Consider the following 14,755-nt stretch of genomic DNA (forward strand, 5'->3'; position numbering starts at 1 on the left):
ATATTTTTTTAATATACAAAACAAAAAAAATGTTGATGGAACAGCAAAGAGTGGTTTGGATTGGTGAGACGTAAAGCAAAAGTCACGTGGGGAAAATTACATGTAAGATACGAGTATGACGCGGCTAATCACTTATATGCACGTGAAATTAATGTTTCACATTTACCTTATGTTTGATAACATAATAATTAGTGACGCGTACACACTAAACAATACTAGTAATTTGCAGATACGTGTCTGTCTATATTAAAACATTAATTTTAGAGTAGATTAGATTCTTGTGGTTGAGAAACTCATCTTCACAAAACAAATTTAGCGGTGTGACTTAAATAGATTCTGGTTTTATTTTAGTTTATTCATTTACAAAAATAACAAAATCTATTTGAAGTTTTATTGAAACACTTCAATTTATTGATTTTTTTTTTTTTTTAGATCGGCGCTCGGTTTAGAGGTCTAAACTTTAATTATCAACTCGAAAAATATTGAGCATATGAGATTTGAAAGATCGACGAAAACTTTTTTTATAAAGAACTGAGATTTGATTATACAAAATATACAATACAAAATCCCATGTTATACAATTATGTAGAAAAATTAGGAATCTATTTCCAAAGGTCCAAGACCGGTCGAGTAACAAAACGATCATCATCATTAGAATTTTACACGTTTTCGTTATCTTGTTCGTGATCGGCTTCCTCGGTCTCTCCTCCTTCCAAAATCGTCTCTAGGATCGGAGTAGTCGATGGCTTCGCCGGAGAAATTATCCGCGGTGGAATCGCCTCCATCCACCACGCCACATCCATCTTCACCACCACGGTCATATTCTGATCGCATCGAGTATCAAAGAAACACATATTCGAATCAGTCGATGTTTCTGAGGTTTGCAGAAGTAATTCGATTATTTTAGTGTTTTTTTTCTTTTGAGTTTGATACGTGTTATTGTATATCAATATATAGAGAGGAAAGAGATGTGGAGAATTGTGAAATAATGATGGGTTGACGTGAGAGTTGGACAAGTGGACGATCCACAATGTTGAAGTTAGTTGTTGACTTGGTCTTATTTGCTAATAATAATAATAATGAGAACCAAAACAAGAATGTTCTAGAACCTGTTCTTGTTCCTTGTTATAAACAAATGTAGGATGTGCAACACGTGTGTATCTTGCTGTCTCACACATCTCTATCTATGGTAAGATATTGTTTTGATGTTTTTTGTCTATTCTAAGATATTTTACTATTTTTTATGCGTTATTACTAAAGACCAGATTTTTTTAGGAGTCATTGGTTATCAGACAAAACACACAACAAGTCTTAACGAGTGTGAAGTTTCTCACCAATTGTGTAGGTCATTTGGACAAATGAACACTAAGTCTACCAATTATTATTAGTTTTAGACCGTGTCTTAAACGTATGATTAACGATAACGTTTGAAGTTAGTCAGGCCCACGTTAAAGTGTATCATGGGCTCGTTCATAAATTTAGTTCTTATGGGCTCTCAAACATTAGATCTTTAATATTTTTTGTAAGAGCCATGAGAAAGAGACCCATAAGATCAAAGGTTTTTTAGTACTGATTCATTTAGTAGTTTATCAATTTCGAATATCTTGATGTAATTTTTATTAGAAAATACACCAGAAAAAAAAATGAGAAGTAATAAAAGGTACATATACATAACAATTTGATGACACTGGACTTAAATCGCTGGAAAACATGCCAAATGTAAAGTTGATCAAACATTAAAACTAAAGTTACAAGAGCAATCAATTGATATATATTATAAGATGCCTTAACCTGTTCATATAATTAAGTTAATTAGACAATAAGTCAATGACCTGAAAAGGATTGGATAAGATAAGGATATTTGAAAGGTTGCTTTCATTCTTTTCCCCGTATTTTAGTTTTCTTAACTTGTGATTTTTCCTCTCATTTGATATTAACTTTGCCATTGATGATATTGTGACATGTATGAGATGCATAACCAAAATAATAATAAAAACTTCCCCTGAATTAGTAGGTACCCATGTTGTCACTAGATGATTCGAAATTTTTACGTAAAAGATTAAATTATATCTAGGGAATTATTGGGAATCTTGTGATCGAACATGTCACCTAAAAGTGAACTTATCACATCACATTAAGTTTTGAACAAAAAATGCTCACACTAAATTTTGATATATGTCAGAACTATGTTTCACCAATCAAGAATAAGGATTTGATGTCACTAAGCCAAATTCTACAAACGGAATAAACTTATTTTTGGATAGTCAAAACACTTTTTAATTCTAAGCGGGAAACCAAGTAAGTTAACTAGGCCGTGACAAAGGCAAACTAATTTTTTTTCTCTTGGATGATCAGATATTTAGTGCATGGATGAAGAAGACATTAAGCTATTGATGCCAATAAAATAATATGATAGATGTTGGTTATGGAATTTTCATTAAATTTCTTTTAACAAAAGAAAAGAATTTCCATTAAATGTAATTAAGAAAAAATAGGAACAAAAGTCTACCGAAATTGTTGTATGTTTGTTTTGTTTGATGAAAATTTGATTTAAATGATAATCTGTTTAATTAACGACAAATCTACCATGTCATATGTTTTTCTGATTTTTGTTTAATTTCTTTAAAGATCGATTAATAGGCTTATTAAGAGTCCATTTTTAGAATATAACAAATACATAGAGATATACAATATGCTGATGACTACTTTGACAAAATATATGACATTTTTCCAACAATTATATGTTCGGTGATAAAACAATAATAAACATCCTCAAAAGTAGAAAATATGCAACTAAACAAGTAAGATTACGATCATATGGCTAAACAATGGGGGATTTGATGTTTCTTAATTATGTAAAATTATATCCATATAGTATATGATATATATAACGTATAAAAGACAATATGATACTTTCATCGAATAAAAAAGATGAGAGGCTCCATTATTAGCTACTACATTATGATCATTTGTTTTTGTCTTGGTACTTGTGTTTTGTAAGCATATCCAAAGCTCCAATTATGGAGATGTCTACTCGGCCAATAATTAATCAATTGGCCACACTACCCCATTATTTTAATTTGCAATTGGTTCAACAGATCCGCTATATATTCTCTTTGACAGTTATTTTATAATGTGATAAAATAAGAAAACTTGATAATTTCAGCTGTGAGAAAAACAATGCAGTACTAGTACCAAAGAATAAACACATATATACAAGACCCGAAAGGCCGAAACTCTTAATGAATTCTTTCCTTCAGCATAATGTAGCTAGTGTGTAAAAAAGTGAATCAATGTATACTTGAAATTTGTCTTCGTAAGCTAAAGTGAATAGTGAATACACATACATATCATATACAACAATAATATTATACACTTTTAGCTAAAATGTCTTAACTCATGAATACATTTTCTATGAATGCACGCGGAATGGCATATATGATAATGCATGCAAGTTTTAGAATATAAGAATAAATAAAGTTTCGTTAATAGTTATTATAATCTAGTTTTATTTTATAGAATTGGGAAATGTATTATAACTTTATAAGCAACTAATTATGAATCGAGCCTATTATCATATCATATCTGGCAGGCAGATACAATGCATTGGTCATTTATGTATATTGTTTACAGTAATGGCAATGACCGTTTTATACAAGTATAGATATCGAAACAAAAAAGTGAATGTTCTTATATATCTTATGACCCTAGTCCCTATAGCTAAGCTAGCTAGAAAAAATTATTCGAGTCCCCACATATTTTTGTTAGTGATCAGATTAATGTCCAACAGATTTACCAATTATTCATATGTTTTCCTTTTTGTATAATAATATCATATAGTTTGTTTTGTTGTTGGTTATTGCATTTTCAATTTTGTTCCCTTGTTGGTCTTCTATGATCGGGTATAATAATTTTACCAACCAACGTAAATAATCAAGCATTTTTTGTCCATTTTCGTCTTTTTTGAAAATCAAGAGAATGAAAATATTGGGGGACCTGAGTGAGGTGTCAAGATACCGACGCCTGAAATATCCAAAATTGTCAAAGTGAGATGAGGTCCAGTGGGCCAACTTATGTTGACAAGTGATATCTTACCTATTAGTGGCCCACGTGTCCTTTAACATCAGGTGTAGTTTTTTTTATGATTAATAAAAATGAAATTATTAGAATTTTAAGTGAGTCATATCAAACAGCTGAACACAGAACACATAAAATTAAAATAATTTATATATCTTTATATTTTTTCCAGAAGCATTATTGTGTTTTTTTTTTGTCTTTATATATATATGGTTGATAAAAGAAAATTGATAACGAAAATGAGTCATTGTGGAAACAAAAAAAAAAATTGCAATGAACAGTATCTAATTTTAATAGATAGAACTTTTTTTTCTTTTTCAGATATAACTATTAAGTGAACAAAGTCATTTCTCTATTTAGTCCACGTGAAGTAATCCGACGTGTCTATTTTCTTTTACTGAATAAGAGAGAGGCGAGAATGTATTTATTATCCGACGTGTCATTCAGCTTTGGACAATCCAATTATGTGTGTGTTCAGAGAGTTCGGGCCATGTTCCCCTGTGGGCATTCCCACACTAGTAATCTCTTTTATCAACAATACAAATCCAGCTATTTTAAAATATATAAAAATAATCTTACATTTTTGTTTTTGGATGATGATGGAACCAATTGAATTAGATATTCATATTGAATTATATCTGGTTAACAGTTTTATTTTTATTTGTATATCTATGGGTTTCTAAAACAACTGAAGAAATTATTTTTAAGTGTCAATCAACTGGTTAAATCAATTTCTTTATTCTATGATATTGACAGATCCATTCACATCAACTGTACATCTATTTGTAAGATCATTGTATCACCGGTTTACTCCTTCCTTTTCCATCAAAAGATAACCGGTAAATTATGGTCTATTCTAATCCTGGTACAGTATTGGTTGATTGCCAAATTAAACATGGTGTGGTGGTGTCAACAACAATCACAATTCCGATACGCTTCAGGGGTCAATAAACAACAAGCATAACGCTAATTTATACAAAATGGGTATTAAAAAAACAGTACTTTATTGTCCATCTAAAGTGACGAAAGCATCCTTCAGAAGTCGCTGTGCCTCTTCTCTCCTCCTGCACACAACCAAGACATCAAAACAGACCTAAAGAACCAACCACCACAGCTTTACAGTTTTACATGATGATATTGGCACACCATTAAGACAAAAGCAGAAAGCATATATACAAACCTCTTAATGTCCTCCACAGCTTGTTTTCTCTGTTGAATTTGAAGTTCCATAATGTGAATAAGCGTAGCTCTCGCCTACACAACAAGAGTAAAGATAAGAACAAAAAGAAAACAGATGAGTAAAATGTGGAAAGAAGAAGAGATCTTTCAATTCATACTTGGTGAGGCCTCAAGGAATTGAGAAGGTGATGCAAATTCTTGAAGATAGAAGAAATGTCACCAATCCTCTTAGCATATTGAGAAGGTCTATCAACAAGAACATCAGCTAGCTCCAATATATGTAACTGTAGTTCTCTATTCAACGACCTTAGTTCCTTCTTGTAATCTAATACGCAAAAAGATAAAATTTCAAAACAAAAATACTCAAAGAGGCGACTTCTAAAGATCATAACTTTGAAAGGTAGTAGTAAGAGTTTGAAGAACGACATTACAACATACCAATCTTTGAATCTTTGGGATAGAGTTGAGGCACTCCTTGTTCTTCTAAGCTTGGAAGAACATCTTCAGTCTATACACCAAAGAAATTGAAAAATGTTAAAAACCCCATAAAGAGGGGAAATAAAATATGAAAGGGAACAGAGAACACTCACAGTATAGTTGCCACCGAAACAAACGTAGGTGCCTTCAATGGGAGGTGGAGGTTCAGGAGCAGAGTTAGGGCTTTCTGAGTAATCCTTGTAGAGTCTGTAATATGGAGGAGGAGGCGGATACGTAGCTGTTGCCATTCTCTCTATAGATCTAAAATAAAAACTAAGCAAAAATCAAAATTAGGGTTTTCTAATCAAAGCAACGAACGATTCAATCCCCAAATCTAAGACTTTGATCGAATGATTCTGGGTGAAAATTGAAAGCTAGGGTTTATATGGACACGAACCTTTTTAGAAGTGAAGAATCGAACTGGAAACCTCACGAGGAAGAAGATCGAAGAAGCTTGATTTTGCTCTGGGGAAGACGAAGTCACAATAATGGTTTGGGTATCTCGTAAATATTTTGGGTTAAAATTGGCTCAATGGAACGGTTTGGTTTGGTTCGGTTTAATGTAAAAATGTAATATTTGCTTTTGTTATAGGGAAAAATGCCAAAAAAAATCCGAAGTTATTTTTATTTAGACGTTTAATACCCAACGGTTTTGGATTGGAATAAAAATACACTAAATAATAAAAATGTATCATTTAAAACCCAAAATAGTTAGTGTTGTTATTTTCATACCCACGATTTTTCAACTAAATCAAAATTTTAATTTTACCCTGATTATCTAATTAATTTTTAATGTAAAAACTTTTGGTTTTCTGCTAACCATACTAAACCGGAAATTAAACCTGGGTATCTACTTCTTTCTCTCTCTTCTTCCTCTTCCTGTCTCGAATCGTCGAATTCATCAGCTACTTCACGAGAATGTAAGAATAAGAAAATGAATCAGAGTAGAAAAAACCCGAATTGCTTTTTATTTCTGGCGGCGCCGTCTCGTCGGTTTCCAAAATCTTCCTTCGAGGCTCACGCGGAGAAGAGTAAGAAAGAAAACGAGTATCGTTGAACCTAATCCGAATAAAGTCGAAGTCTTTGAGGAAGAAAAAGAGCTAGTTATTCCTGAGTTCGATTTCAACAATTTATAATCAACATTTGGGGTTTTACAGAATTACTAATGGATGATGGATACGACGAGAGCGAGGATGTAAGTCTACTTACGCCTGAATTTGAGAGATTAGGAAAAGATAAATCCACTTACTGAAGGTATTAAGCTTGCTGGAACATTATGTGATAAAGAAGCATTGACATTAGCTGACAAATTCAACAATACAAGTGAAAATCGAGTGGCTCATTTTTAATTCACGCCCAATTCGGATGCTACAGACTTGAGAGAATTCGTTTTCTTCACTTTTGTTTTTTTCAGTCTTTTTTTCGCTGTTCTTGTAAAATTTGATGTTTGGATTTTTTTTCCTTCTTCTTTGTTGCTTATATTGACGAGTTTATAAGAAAATTTGGGGAAATTTGTAACACTTGATTAATTAAAACCAATATGTATATTCATCTTGCAATGTTCTGATCTGAGTGATCTTTCTCATCTAATATCGTGTGGAGGTGTAGCCTGGGAGGAGGAGGAAGAAGAAAGAGAAAGAAGTAGATAACCGGGATGGTTTGATATGGTTAGCAAAATACCAAGAGTTTCATATTAAAAATTAATAATTAATTAGATAACCGGGGTAAAATTGGAATTTTGATTTTGTTGAAAAATCATGGGTATAAAAATAACAACACTAATTATTTTGGATTTTAAATGACATATTTTTATTATTTTGTGTATTTTTATTTCAATCCAAAACTATTGGATATTAAACGTCCAAATAAAAATAACTTCGGATTTTTTTTGGCATTTTTCCCTTTTGTTATGTGTCGATTTATGATGTTTAAATGTGATTAACTACCCCCAATACATAGTAAAAGTTATCATAAAATAACATAGTGGTTAATTTAATTGAGAATCAATCAAAATTTCTTATTTGTGTATTCAAGATTTTGTAATTACTCAGATATAAAATGACACTGAAAAATCTTTAAAAAGCTTAATAATAACAAAATTTAATACAAAATTACAATAATCATAACAATAAATTTCAAAAAACATATAAACAAAATTTCTTATCTTCCAAAATTTAATTTTGAGATAACATGAATCCAATTATATTTAATTATTTTAATTTAATGGTTGATTAGGTGAACGTAAAATTTCATTAACATCATCATTTTGATAACAACTTCTATAGTTTTTTTCTTTTTACTAATTTTTTTCATAAATAAAACAATGGGAGAGAGAGCTCACTATAAGAACGTGAGACTGGCCACACCTTATTATAGACAATCATCTTTGTCCTTTTGTGGCCTACTGTGTAAGTCGTAACTCACATAAGTTAACCCTCCCACTAAGCTTATCTCTTTACCACATTTCTCTATAAAAATGATCTCTTCTCTTCTCCTTCAATCCAAAAATAAATTTCACAAAACAACCCTTTCAGAATATTTCGACAAAGCAAGCTGATCAAAACCCATATTTCAGTTTTTTTTTTTTTGCATCAATGGCGTCAAGGAAGCTTTTTTTTGTCAAGCCTAAATACATCTATCCAGAACCAGAACCAGTTATGTCCGATGAGAATGTCTTTGAGTTCGACGAATCTGATATCCATAATTTAGGCGATCACCAGCTGCAGAATTCGTTTGACGCCAAGAGATCGATATCAATCTCTCGGTTACGGAGAAAACCGACGAAAACCGGAGATTCTGTCAATTCTGGTAACCGGAATATTACAAAAACCGGTTCGCTTCCGGTTAACATCCCCGATTGGTCTAAGATCTTGAAGAGTGAGTATAGAGGTCATGCGATACCTGACGACGACAGTGATGACGACGAGGATGAGGACGATGACGACGTCCAAGAAGGTGGAAGACGGATCATTCCGCCGCACGAGTATTTAGCACGGCGGAGAGGATCATCGTTCACGGTGCACGAAGGTATCGGTGGTACGGCGAAAGGAAGAGATCTAAGGCGATTGAGGAACGCGATTTGGGAGAAGATTGGGTTTCAAGATTAGTACTATGTCATTAATTAATTATATAACTCCTATTATAGGTAAATATAGATATGTTAATCTATTAGTAATTATTACTTAGATCTTAAGTAAGGACGACTTCGTGTTTTTATTGGGGGGAGGCATCGTTATATAGTTTCGGTCCGAAGGAGAATTTNATTTTTTAATTTCTTTTTTTTTTTTTTTTTTTTTTTTTTTTTTTTTCACTAAACCGATTATATTGATAAATTTTGGAAAGATTACAAATCACAAGATAAAAGACGAGAGTGAAATTTACAGAGACATAAAGATCTTTTCATAATCTACAGAAGAGGAAAGGGTTTCACTCATACATTGCTTAAGCCAAAAATATCTTGTCTCGGGACTGAATTAGCTCTAGAAGGATCATAGGGATTTTCCGCATACCAAATTGGTGTTTAACGGACTTCAACACAAATGGCCAAAACAAGATAATGAAACTTGGCTTTCTCCGCATAAGATGCATTTTTTTCTATAAGTACTTTGTCAAGGGTCTCTCGGGATGTAACCGTAAGATAATCGAAACCCACTTGAACCTTTCAACGCCACAACGACCAAGTAATTAAGCTTAAACGAAGCTTAATACTAGATGAACTAATCCAAAGATCACCAAAGCTCAACCCCAAACTAACAAAGAGAAATAGTTGAGGAAGAGAAAACTTAGCCCAAACGAGGGAAACTGGTCCAAACAAGGGAGGCTAATAAACCTGAGCTCTAATGATACGAGATCTTAAACGATTACAATCTGAACAGAGCAAACAGGAGACACAAGAAGGGAGAGAGGAGAGGCAAACGAAATACCAAGATAAAGGAGATTCAGAGATCCATTGATGCATAGATTTGTCGATGAAGGAAGGAATAAGAGCCGTCGTAGGAGGAACCAAAGATCTCCACTATCACGTATTCTCAAACAAAGTGAACCAGTGAAAAGATCTGAGCCTCCACTTCGTGAATAGCGAACATCAGCGGCGACCCGAGCTCACCAACAACCCACAGATCCGAAGAATCTGGAAACAAAGACAATATCTCACTAGCTCTCGATCTCAAAATCTTCAGATTCACATCTGCCAAAATCGCCACGCTTCCTCAAGACAAAGGCTAGAAACTAAGCATGAAATTTAAAGGAGGTGACCGACGCCGTGCTATATGAGCCACCACGCGCTGGTCAAAAGCTTAACAAAAACTTTGTGTTATAGGAGGTGGCCAGAAAGAAAATTAGGGTATTCGTGCTTTTTTCTGTAGTGATCTCCGTCATATTGTTTCTTTTTTGCTTATTTCGTTCTTATATTTTTCTTTTTGGTTCTGGAGTTTTGGGTTTTTAAGTTTTGGTCATCGTCTATATTTCTTTTTTTTGGGGGTTACGATAAATAATAGTAGTAATTTTTTTTTTGTTTACTTTCCTAGCACTCGTTTCATAAATCCACAACTAAATAAGATGAATGCCTAAGTGGTCGGTAAAAATTTAATAGATAAAGTCATATTATAGATACAGACTATAGAGCATGTACAACTGTAACAAAACGATATAATTATTGTAACGACCGTGAGACCGAAACAAAACCACATTTTAGGTTTGTTTTTTTTCATTTGTTTATTACATAAGGACAATGGGAAAGAAAATTGATAAACGAATACTTAAAAGGTTTATATAGAATTCTTTGAGCTAAGGCAATGTGTATAGTTAGATAACAACAAGTTAACAACTACGAATTCAGTTTTAATTCAAGATGAATATATATTCTCGAAAACAAACAAAAATATCCGAAAAACCAACCAACAAAAACTGGATTAGTCACCCCAACATTTAACTAAATCTCCATAAAACGTCTCTTCAAAAGTCATATATCAAGTGTCACGTCTTTTGAAGGTGAACCATATATAAAAAAGTTCGACTATAAACGGCAGGCTTTAAAAGTCTTTAGCAAGAAATGATGTGTTTGTTTAACAATCAAAAAAAAGAAAGAAGATATGATGTGTTTTTCGTATTTTTCATTTCCACAAGAATCATAGAAAAACTTAAATACATTTTAAAAGTTGATTTGATATTTAATTTCATAATATTTGTTATTATAAAGTATAATCATACATTCAATGTATTGACATCACTATTTCTGTTGTCTCCCACTTTCTGCAATGCTTTTGTAACAACAGTCCAAGATCTGGAATCATTTATATTTTTTGCTCTACCAAATATTAATAAAAATAAATATCAAAAACTTTGTACAATCCTTTTGTTTTGGTTAAATTTTCCAATTTTCTCTATTCCTATCGTTAATACGCATAACCTGTTTTCGTAAGTTTGGTAGTGCATATTATTATTTTTTTTCATTTCAAACAACCAATCCAATGGTTGAAACTAGTTAAAACCTGATAGCTATATCAAAAACTCACTCAAAATCGTAAACGCAAACCTAAAATTATGTGACAATTCAGGCTCGGGAAAACAATTTAGTTTGGTAAGCATTTAACCAGAGAACATGCGCCATCAAAATCGTTAGGGAATATGTTGAATGTGGAGATGTGGCTATCTCACACACTATTGCACACACAAAGATGCAGTCAAGTGGCGGCAAACAGGCGGCGCCCTTAGTTTGGTATGAAATGAGACAATTGTTTTCGGAGTGGACTGTTGGTGTTGCGATCGATATTCACAAAACCTTATCGAGTTATGTTAAACATTACTGTCAAATAGTTGTGGCCATTTAACTTTTTCTTACCCAAAAAAAAAAGAAAGACAAGATAATAAGTGACCCAAAACTCTATATACATGTTCATTTCATAAATTATTTCCTCTTTAAGTTCCACATCTTGTTGTTTATATGTAAAAGTCCTCTTTTTCTTGTATGATAGTAGGGTGTACTACCTCATTTTCTTCTCCTAACCTATCACCATATGTGGTACAAGAGTCTTAAGTCTAACACCTCATTTTCTTCTTCTAGCTAATATTGTGATATGAGCCAATACTTGAATTACTAAAGTGAAAAAAAAATCTCTTAGCTCACATCAAAGGCCAAATTACCTATAAGAATTGACATCATATATCGTGTTACAATAGCAAAACTCTATAGAACACCCTCACTCAATCTTTAAAGTGTAGTGAAGCATATATCCTCCTACTAATAACTCTTTTACCACTTACATGTTCACGTTTTCAACATCGTCTCCACTTGATCATATGTTGGCTTCTACTTTTTCGATTTGTTTTTTGTTTGCTCGACATCATTAATTTAGTAAATGCAATATAGACTAATTTCTAATTTTCTAAGGAAACCGATGATTAACATACACTTGGATTATTATTTTACTGAATGTTGAAACACAGGCCCGATTACGAGCCCAACCAAAAGGTTCATAAGAAATAAAAGAAAAGCAGAAAATATGAAACATGGAACACACAAACTAAACCACGCGAAGATCACCTCCCAAGTGCATTATACTTGAACCACCACTTTCAATCAGATCACAACAGCTTAGAAGCTTCCACCACGAAGACGAAGAACCAAGTGAAGAGTTGACTCCTTCTGGATATTGTAATCTGCAAGAGTCCGACCATCCTCGAGATGCTTACCAGCGAAGATGAGTCTCTGCTGATCCGGGGAAATTCCCTCCTTGTCCTGAATCTTGGCTTTGACATTGTCAATGGTGTCTGAACTCTCAACCTCGAGGGTGATGGTTTTGCCAGTCAAAGTCTTGACAAAGATCTGCATACCACCACGGAGACGAAGCACAAGGTGAAGGGTCGACTCCTTTTGGATGTTGTAATCTGCAAGTGTGCGACCATCCTCAAGCTGCTTCCCAGCGAAGATGAGTCTCTGCTGATCCGGAGGGATCCCTTCCTTGTCCTGAATCTTAGCCTTGACATTATCAATTGTGTCTGAGCTCTCAACCTCCAAGGTAATAGTCTTGCCTGTCAAGGTCTTCACAAATATTTGCATACCACCACGTAGACGCAAAACAAGGTGAAGGGTGGACTCCTTCTGGATATTGTAATCTGCAAGTGTACGACCATCCTCAAGCTGCTTCCCAGCAAAGATGAGTCTCTGCTGATCCGGAGGGATCCCTTCCTTGTCCTAAATCTTAGCCTTGACGTTATCAATGGTATCTGAGCTCTCCACCTCCAAAGTTATGGTCTTGCCGGTAAGGGTCTTCACAAAGATCTGCATACCACCACGTAGACGAAGCACAAGATGAAGAGTAGACTCCTTTTGGATGTTGTAATCCTCTAGGGTGCGTCCATCCTCGAGCTGCTTCCCAACGAAGATGAGTCTCTGCTGGTCTGGTGGGATTCCTTCCTTGTCCTGAATCTTGGCTTTGACATTGTCGATTGTGTATGAGCTCTCAACCTCCAAAGTGATGGTTTTGCCTCTAAGGGTCTTCACAAAAATCTGCATACCACCACGTAGACGAAGCACCAAATGAAGGGTGGAATCCTTCTGGATGTTTTAGTCAGCAAGAGTTCTTCAGTCTTCAAGCTGCTTACCAGCGAATATGAGTCTCTGCTGGTCCGGGGGAATTCCCTCTTCATCTTGGATATTGGCTTTTGACATTGTCGATTGTGTCTGAGCTCTCAACCTCGAGGGTGATGGTCTTGCCAGTCAAAGTCTTGACAAAGATCTGCATACCACCACGAAGACGAAGGACAAGGTGAAGGGTCGACTCCTTTTGGATGTTGTAGTCAGCAAGAGTCCTTCCGTCTTCAAGCTGCTTGCCAGCAAAGATAAGCCTCTGCTGATCCGGAGGGATTACTTCATTGTCCTGGATCTTAGCCTTGACGTTGTCAATAGTGTCAGAGCTCTCAACCTCCAAAGTAATAGTCTTGCCGGTAAGAGTCTTGACAAAGATCTGCATACCACCTCTTAAACGGAGAACCAAGTGGAGAGTCGACTCCTTCTGGATGTTGTAATCAACGAAGGTACGACCATCTTCAAGCTGTTTACCGGCGAAGATCAATCTCTGCTGGTCCGGAGGTATACCTTCCTTGTCCTGGATCTTTGCCTTAACATTGTCGATGGTGTCAGAGCTCTCAACCTCGAAAGTGATGGTCTTGCCAGTGAGTGTTTTCACGAAAATTTGCATCTGAAAAATAAAAAGCAAACAGAGATCAGATCAGCAAACATACGAAATCATAGCAACACCAAAGAGAACAACAAAGAAACCCAAAATTGAATAGATTGTCCTCGAAAACCCTAATTTTCTATGAGGATTTCAAAATCAAACAAGAAACTGGAACAGATCTACACGAGAAAACACACAATTGAATTGGATAGCCCTCAAAGACCCTAATTTTCTATGAGAATTTCAAGATCAAGCAATAAATTGAACAGATCTACATGATATAACACTCAATCGAAACGAGAAAGCGTAACAGAGAATTCGGCAACAAGCAAATCCGACGAGCAACGAGTAGAGATTCAACAAAATCAAAAGAAGATTCAATAACCCAAAAAAACCCAAAATCGAAAAGATCAGATGTGAAATCAAAACAAACGAATAAGAAGAAGAAGAAACATATATACCTTGAAAGAGTCGTTGGAAGAGAGAGTCGTAAAAGATTTGCTGAGAACGACGATTTAGGGTTTGGGGAGAGAGAGATTGAAGAATCAGAGAAAGACGAAGGGGATGATAATTATGAGATCCTTCGAAGGAAGCTCTTCTTTATATAGACTTCACAATTTAATATCTTTCGCCAAATTAACAAAAAAGAAAAAAAGGAAAAATATAATGGGAAAAATGCCAAAAAAATCCAAAGTTATTTTTATTTGGACGTTTAATACCCAATGGTTTTGGATTGGAATAAAAATACACCAAATAATAAAAATATGTCATTTAAAACCCAAAATAATTAGTGTTGTTATTTTCATACCCACAATTTTTCAACACAATCAAAATTCCAATTTTAC

At 34.2% G+C, this 14,755-nt stretch overlaps 3 protein-coding genes and 1 pseudogene across 4 annotated transcripts; 1 reads left to right on the top strand and 3 right to left on the bottom strand.

The window, feature by feature from the left end:
* On the bottom strand, window positions 497–937 carry LOC109128431. The gene has a single exon (XM_019234707.1). The coding sequence runs from the start codon at window positions 852–854 to the stop codon at window positions 660–662; it is 195 nt and encodes a 64-aa protein (XP_019090252.1). The 5' UTR covers window positions 855–937; the 3' UTR covers window positions 497–659.
* Window positions 4,949–6,239, bottom strand: LOC104734338 (mediator of RNA polymerase II transcription subunit 7a-like). 2 transcript variants are annotated; one of them, XM_010453890.2, is made up of 6 exons: window positions 6,131–6,239; window positions 5,847–6,006; window positions 5,695–5,764; window positions 5,415–5,581; window positions 5,258–5,331; window positions 4,949–5,141 (listed from the first exon to the last, which is right to left on the bottom strand). In XM_010453890.2, the coding sequence occupies exons 2-6, from the start codon at window positions 5,979–5,981 to the stop codon at window positions 5,081–5,083; spliced, it is 507 nt and encodes a 168-aa protein (XP_010452192.1). In that variant the 5' UTR covers window positions 5,982–6,006; window positions 6,131–6,239; the 3' UTR covers window positions 4,949–5,080. The 2 variants fall into 2 exon arrangements, with proteins under 2 accessions (XP_010452192.1, XP_010452193.1); XM_010453891.2 differs by having other exon boundaries at window positions 5,847–5,994; window positions 6,131–6,238.
* LOC104734339 lies at window positions 8,133–8,991 on the top strand. Its single transcript, XM_010453892.1, has one exon. The coding sequence runs from the start codon at window positions 8,328–8,330 to the stop codon at window positions 8,838–8,840; it is 513 nt and encodes a 170-aa protein (XP_010452194.1). The 5' UTR covers window positions 8,133–8,327; the 3' UTR covers window positions 8,841–8,991.
* On the bottom strand, window positions 12,098–14,504 carry LOC104734340 (annotated as a pseudogene).

This window comes from Camelina sativa, chromosome 13 (genome assembly GCF_000633955.1).
Source record: "Camelina sativa cultivar DH55 chromosome 13, Cs, whole genome shotgun sequence".
In the NCBI taxonomy this organism is placed as follows: Eukaryota; Viridiplantae; Streptophyta; class Magnoliopsida; order Brassicales; family Brassicaceae; genus Camelina; species Camelina sativa.

Coding starts and splice junctions, on each gene's coding strand:
- LOC104734339 (XM_010453892.1), top strand. CDS start 8,328: ATGGCGTCAAGGAAGCTTTTTTTTGTCAAGCCTAAATACATCTATCCA.
- LOC109128431 (XM_019234707.1), bottom strand. CDS start 854: ATGTGTTTCTTTGATACTCGATGCGATCAGAATATGACCGTGGTGGTG.
- LOC104734338 (XM_010453890.2), bottom strand. CDS start 5,981: ATGGCAACAGCTACGTATCCGCCTCCTCCTCCATATTACAGACTCTAC. Junction 5,332..5,414: donor ATTCCTTGAGGCCTCACCAA/GTATGAATTGAA, acceptor CTTGTTGTGTAG/GCGAGAGCTACGCTTATTCA. Junction 5,142..5,257: donor GCTGTGGAGGACATTAAGAG/GTTTGTATATAT, acceptor GGTTGTGTGCAG/GAGGAGAGAAGAGGCACAGC.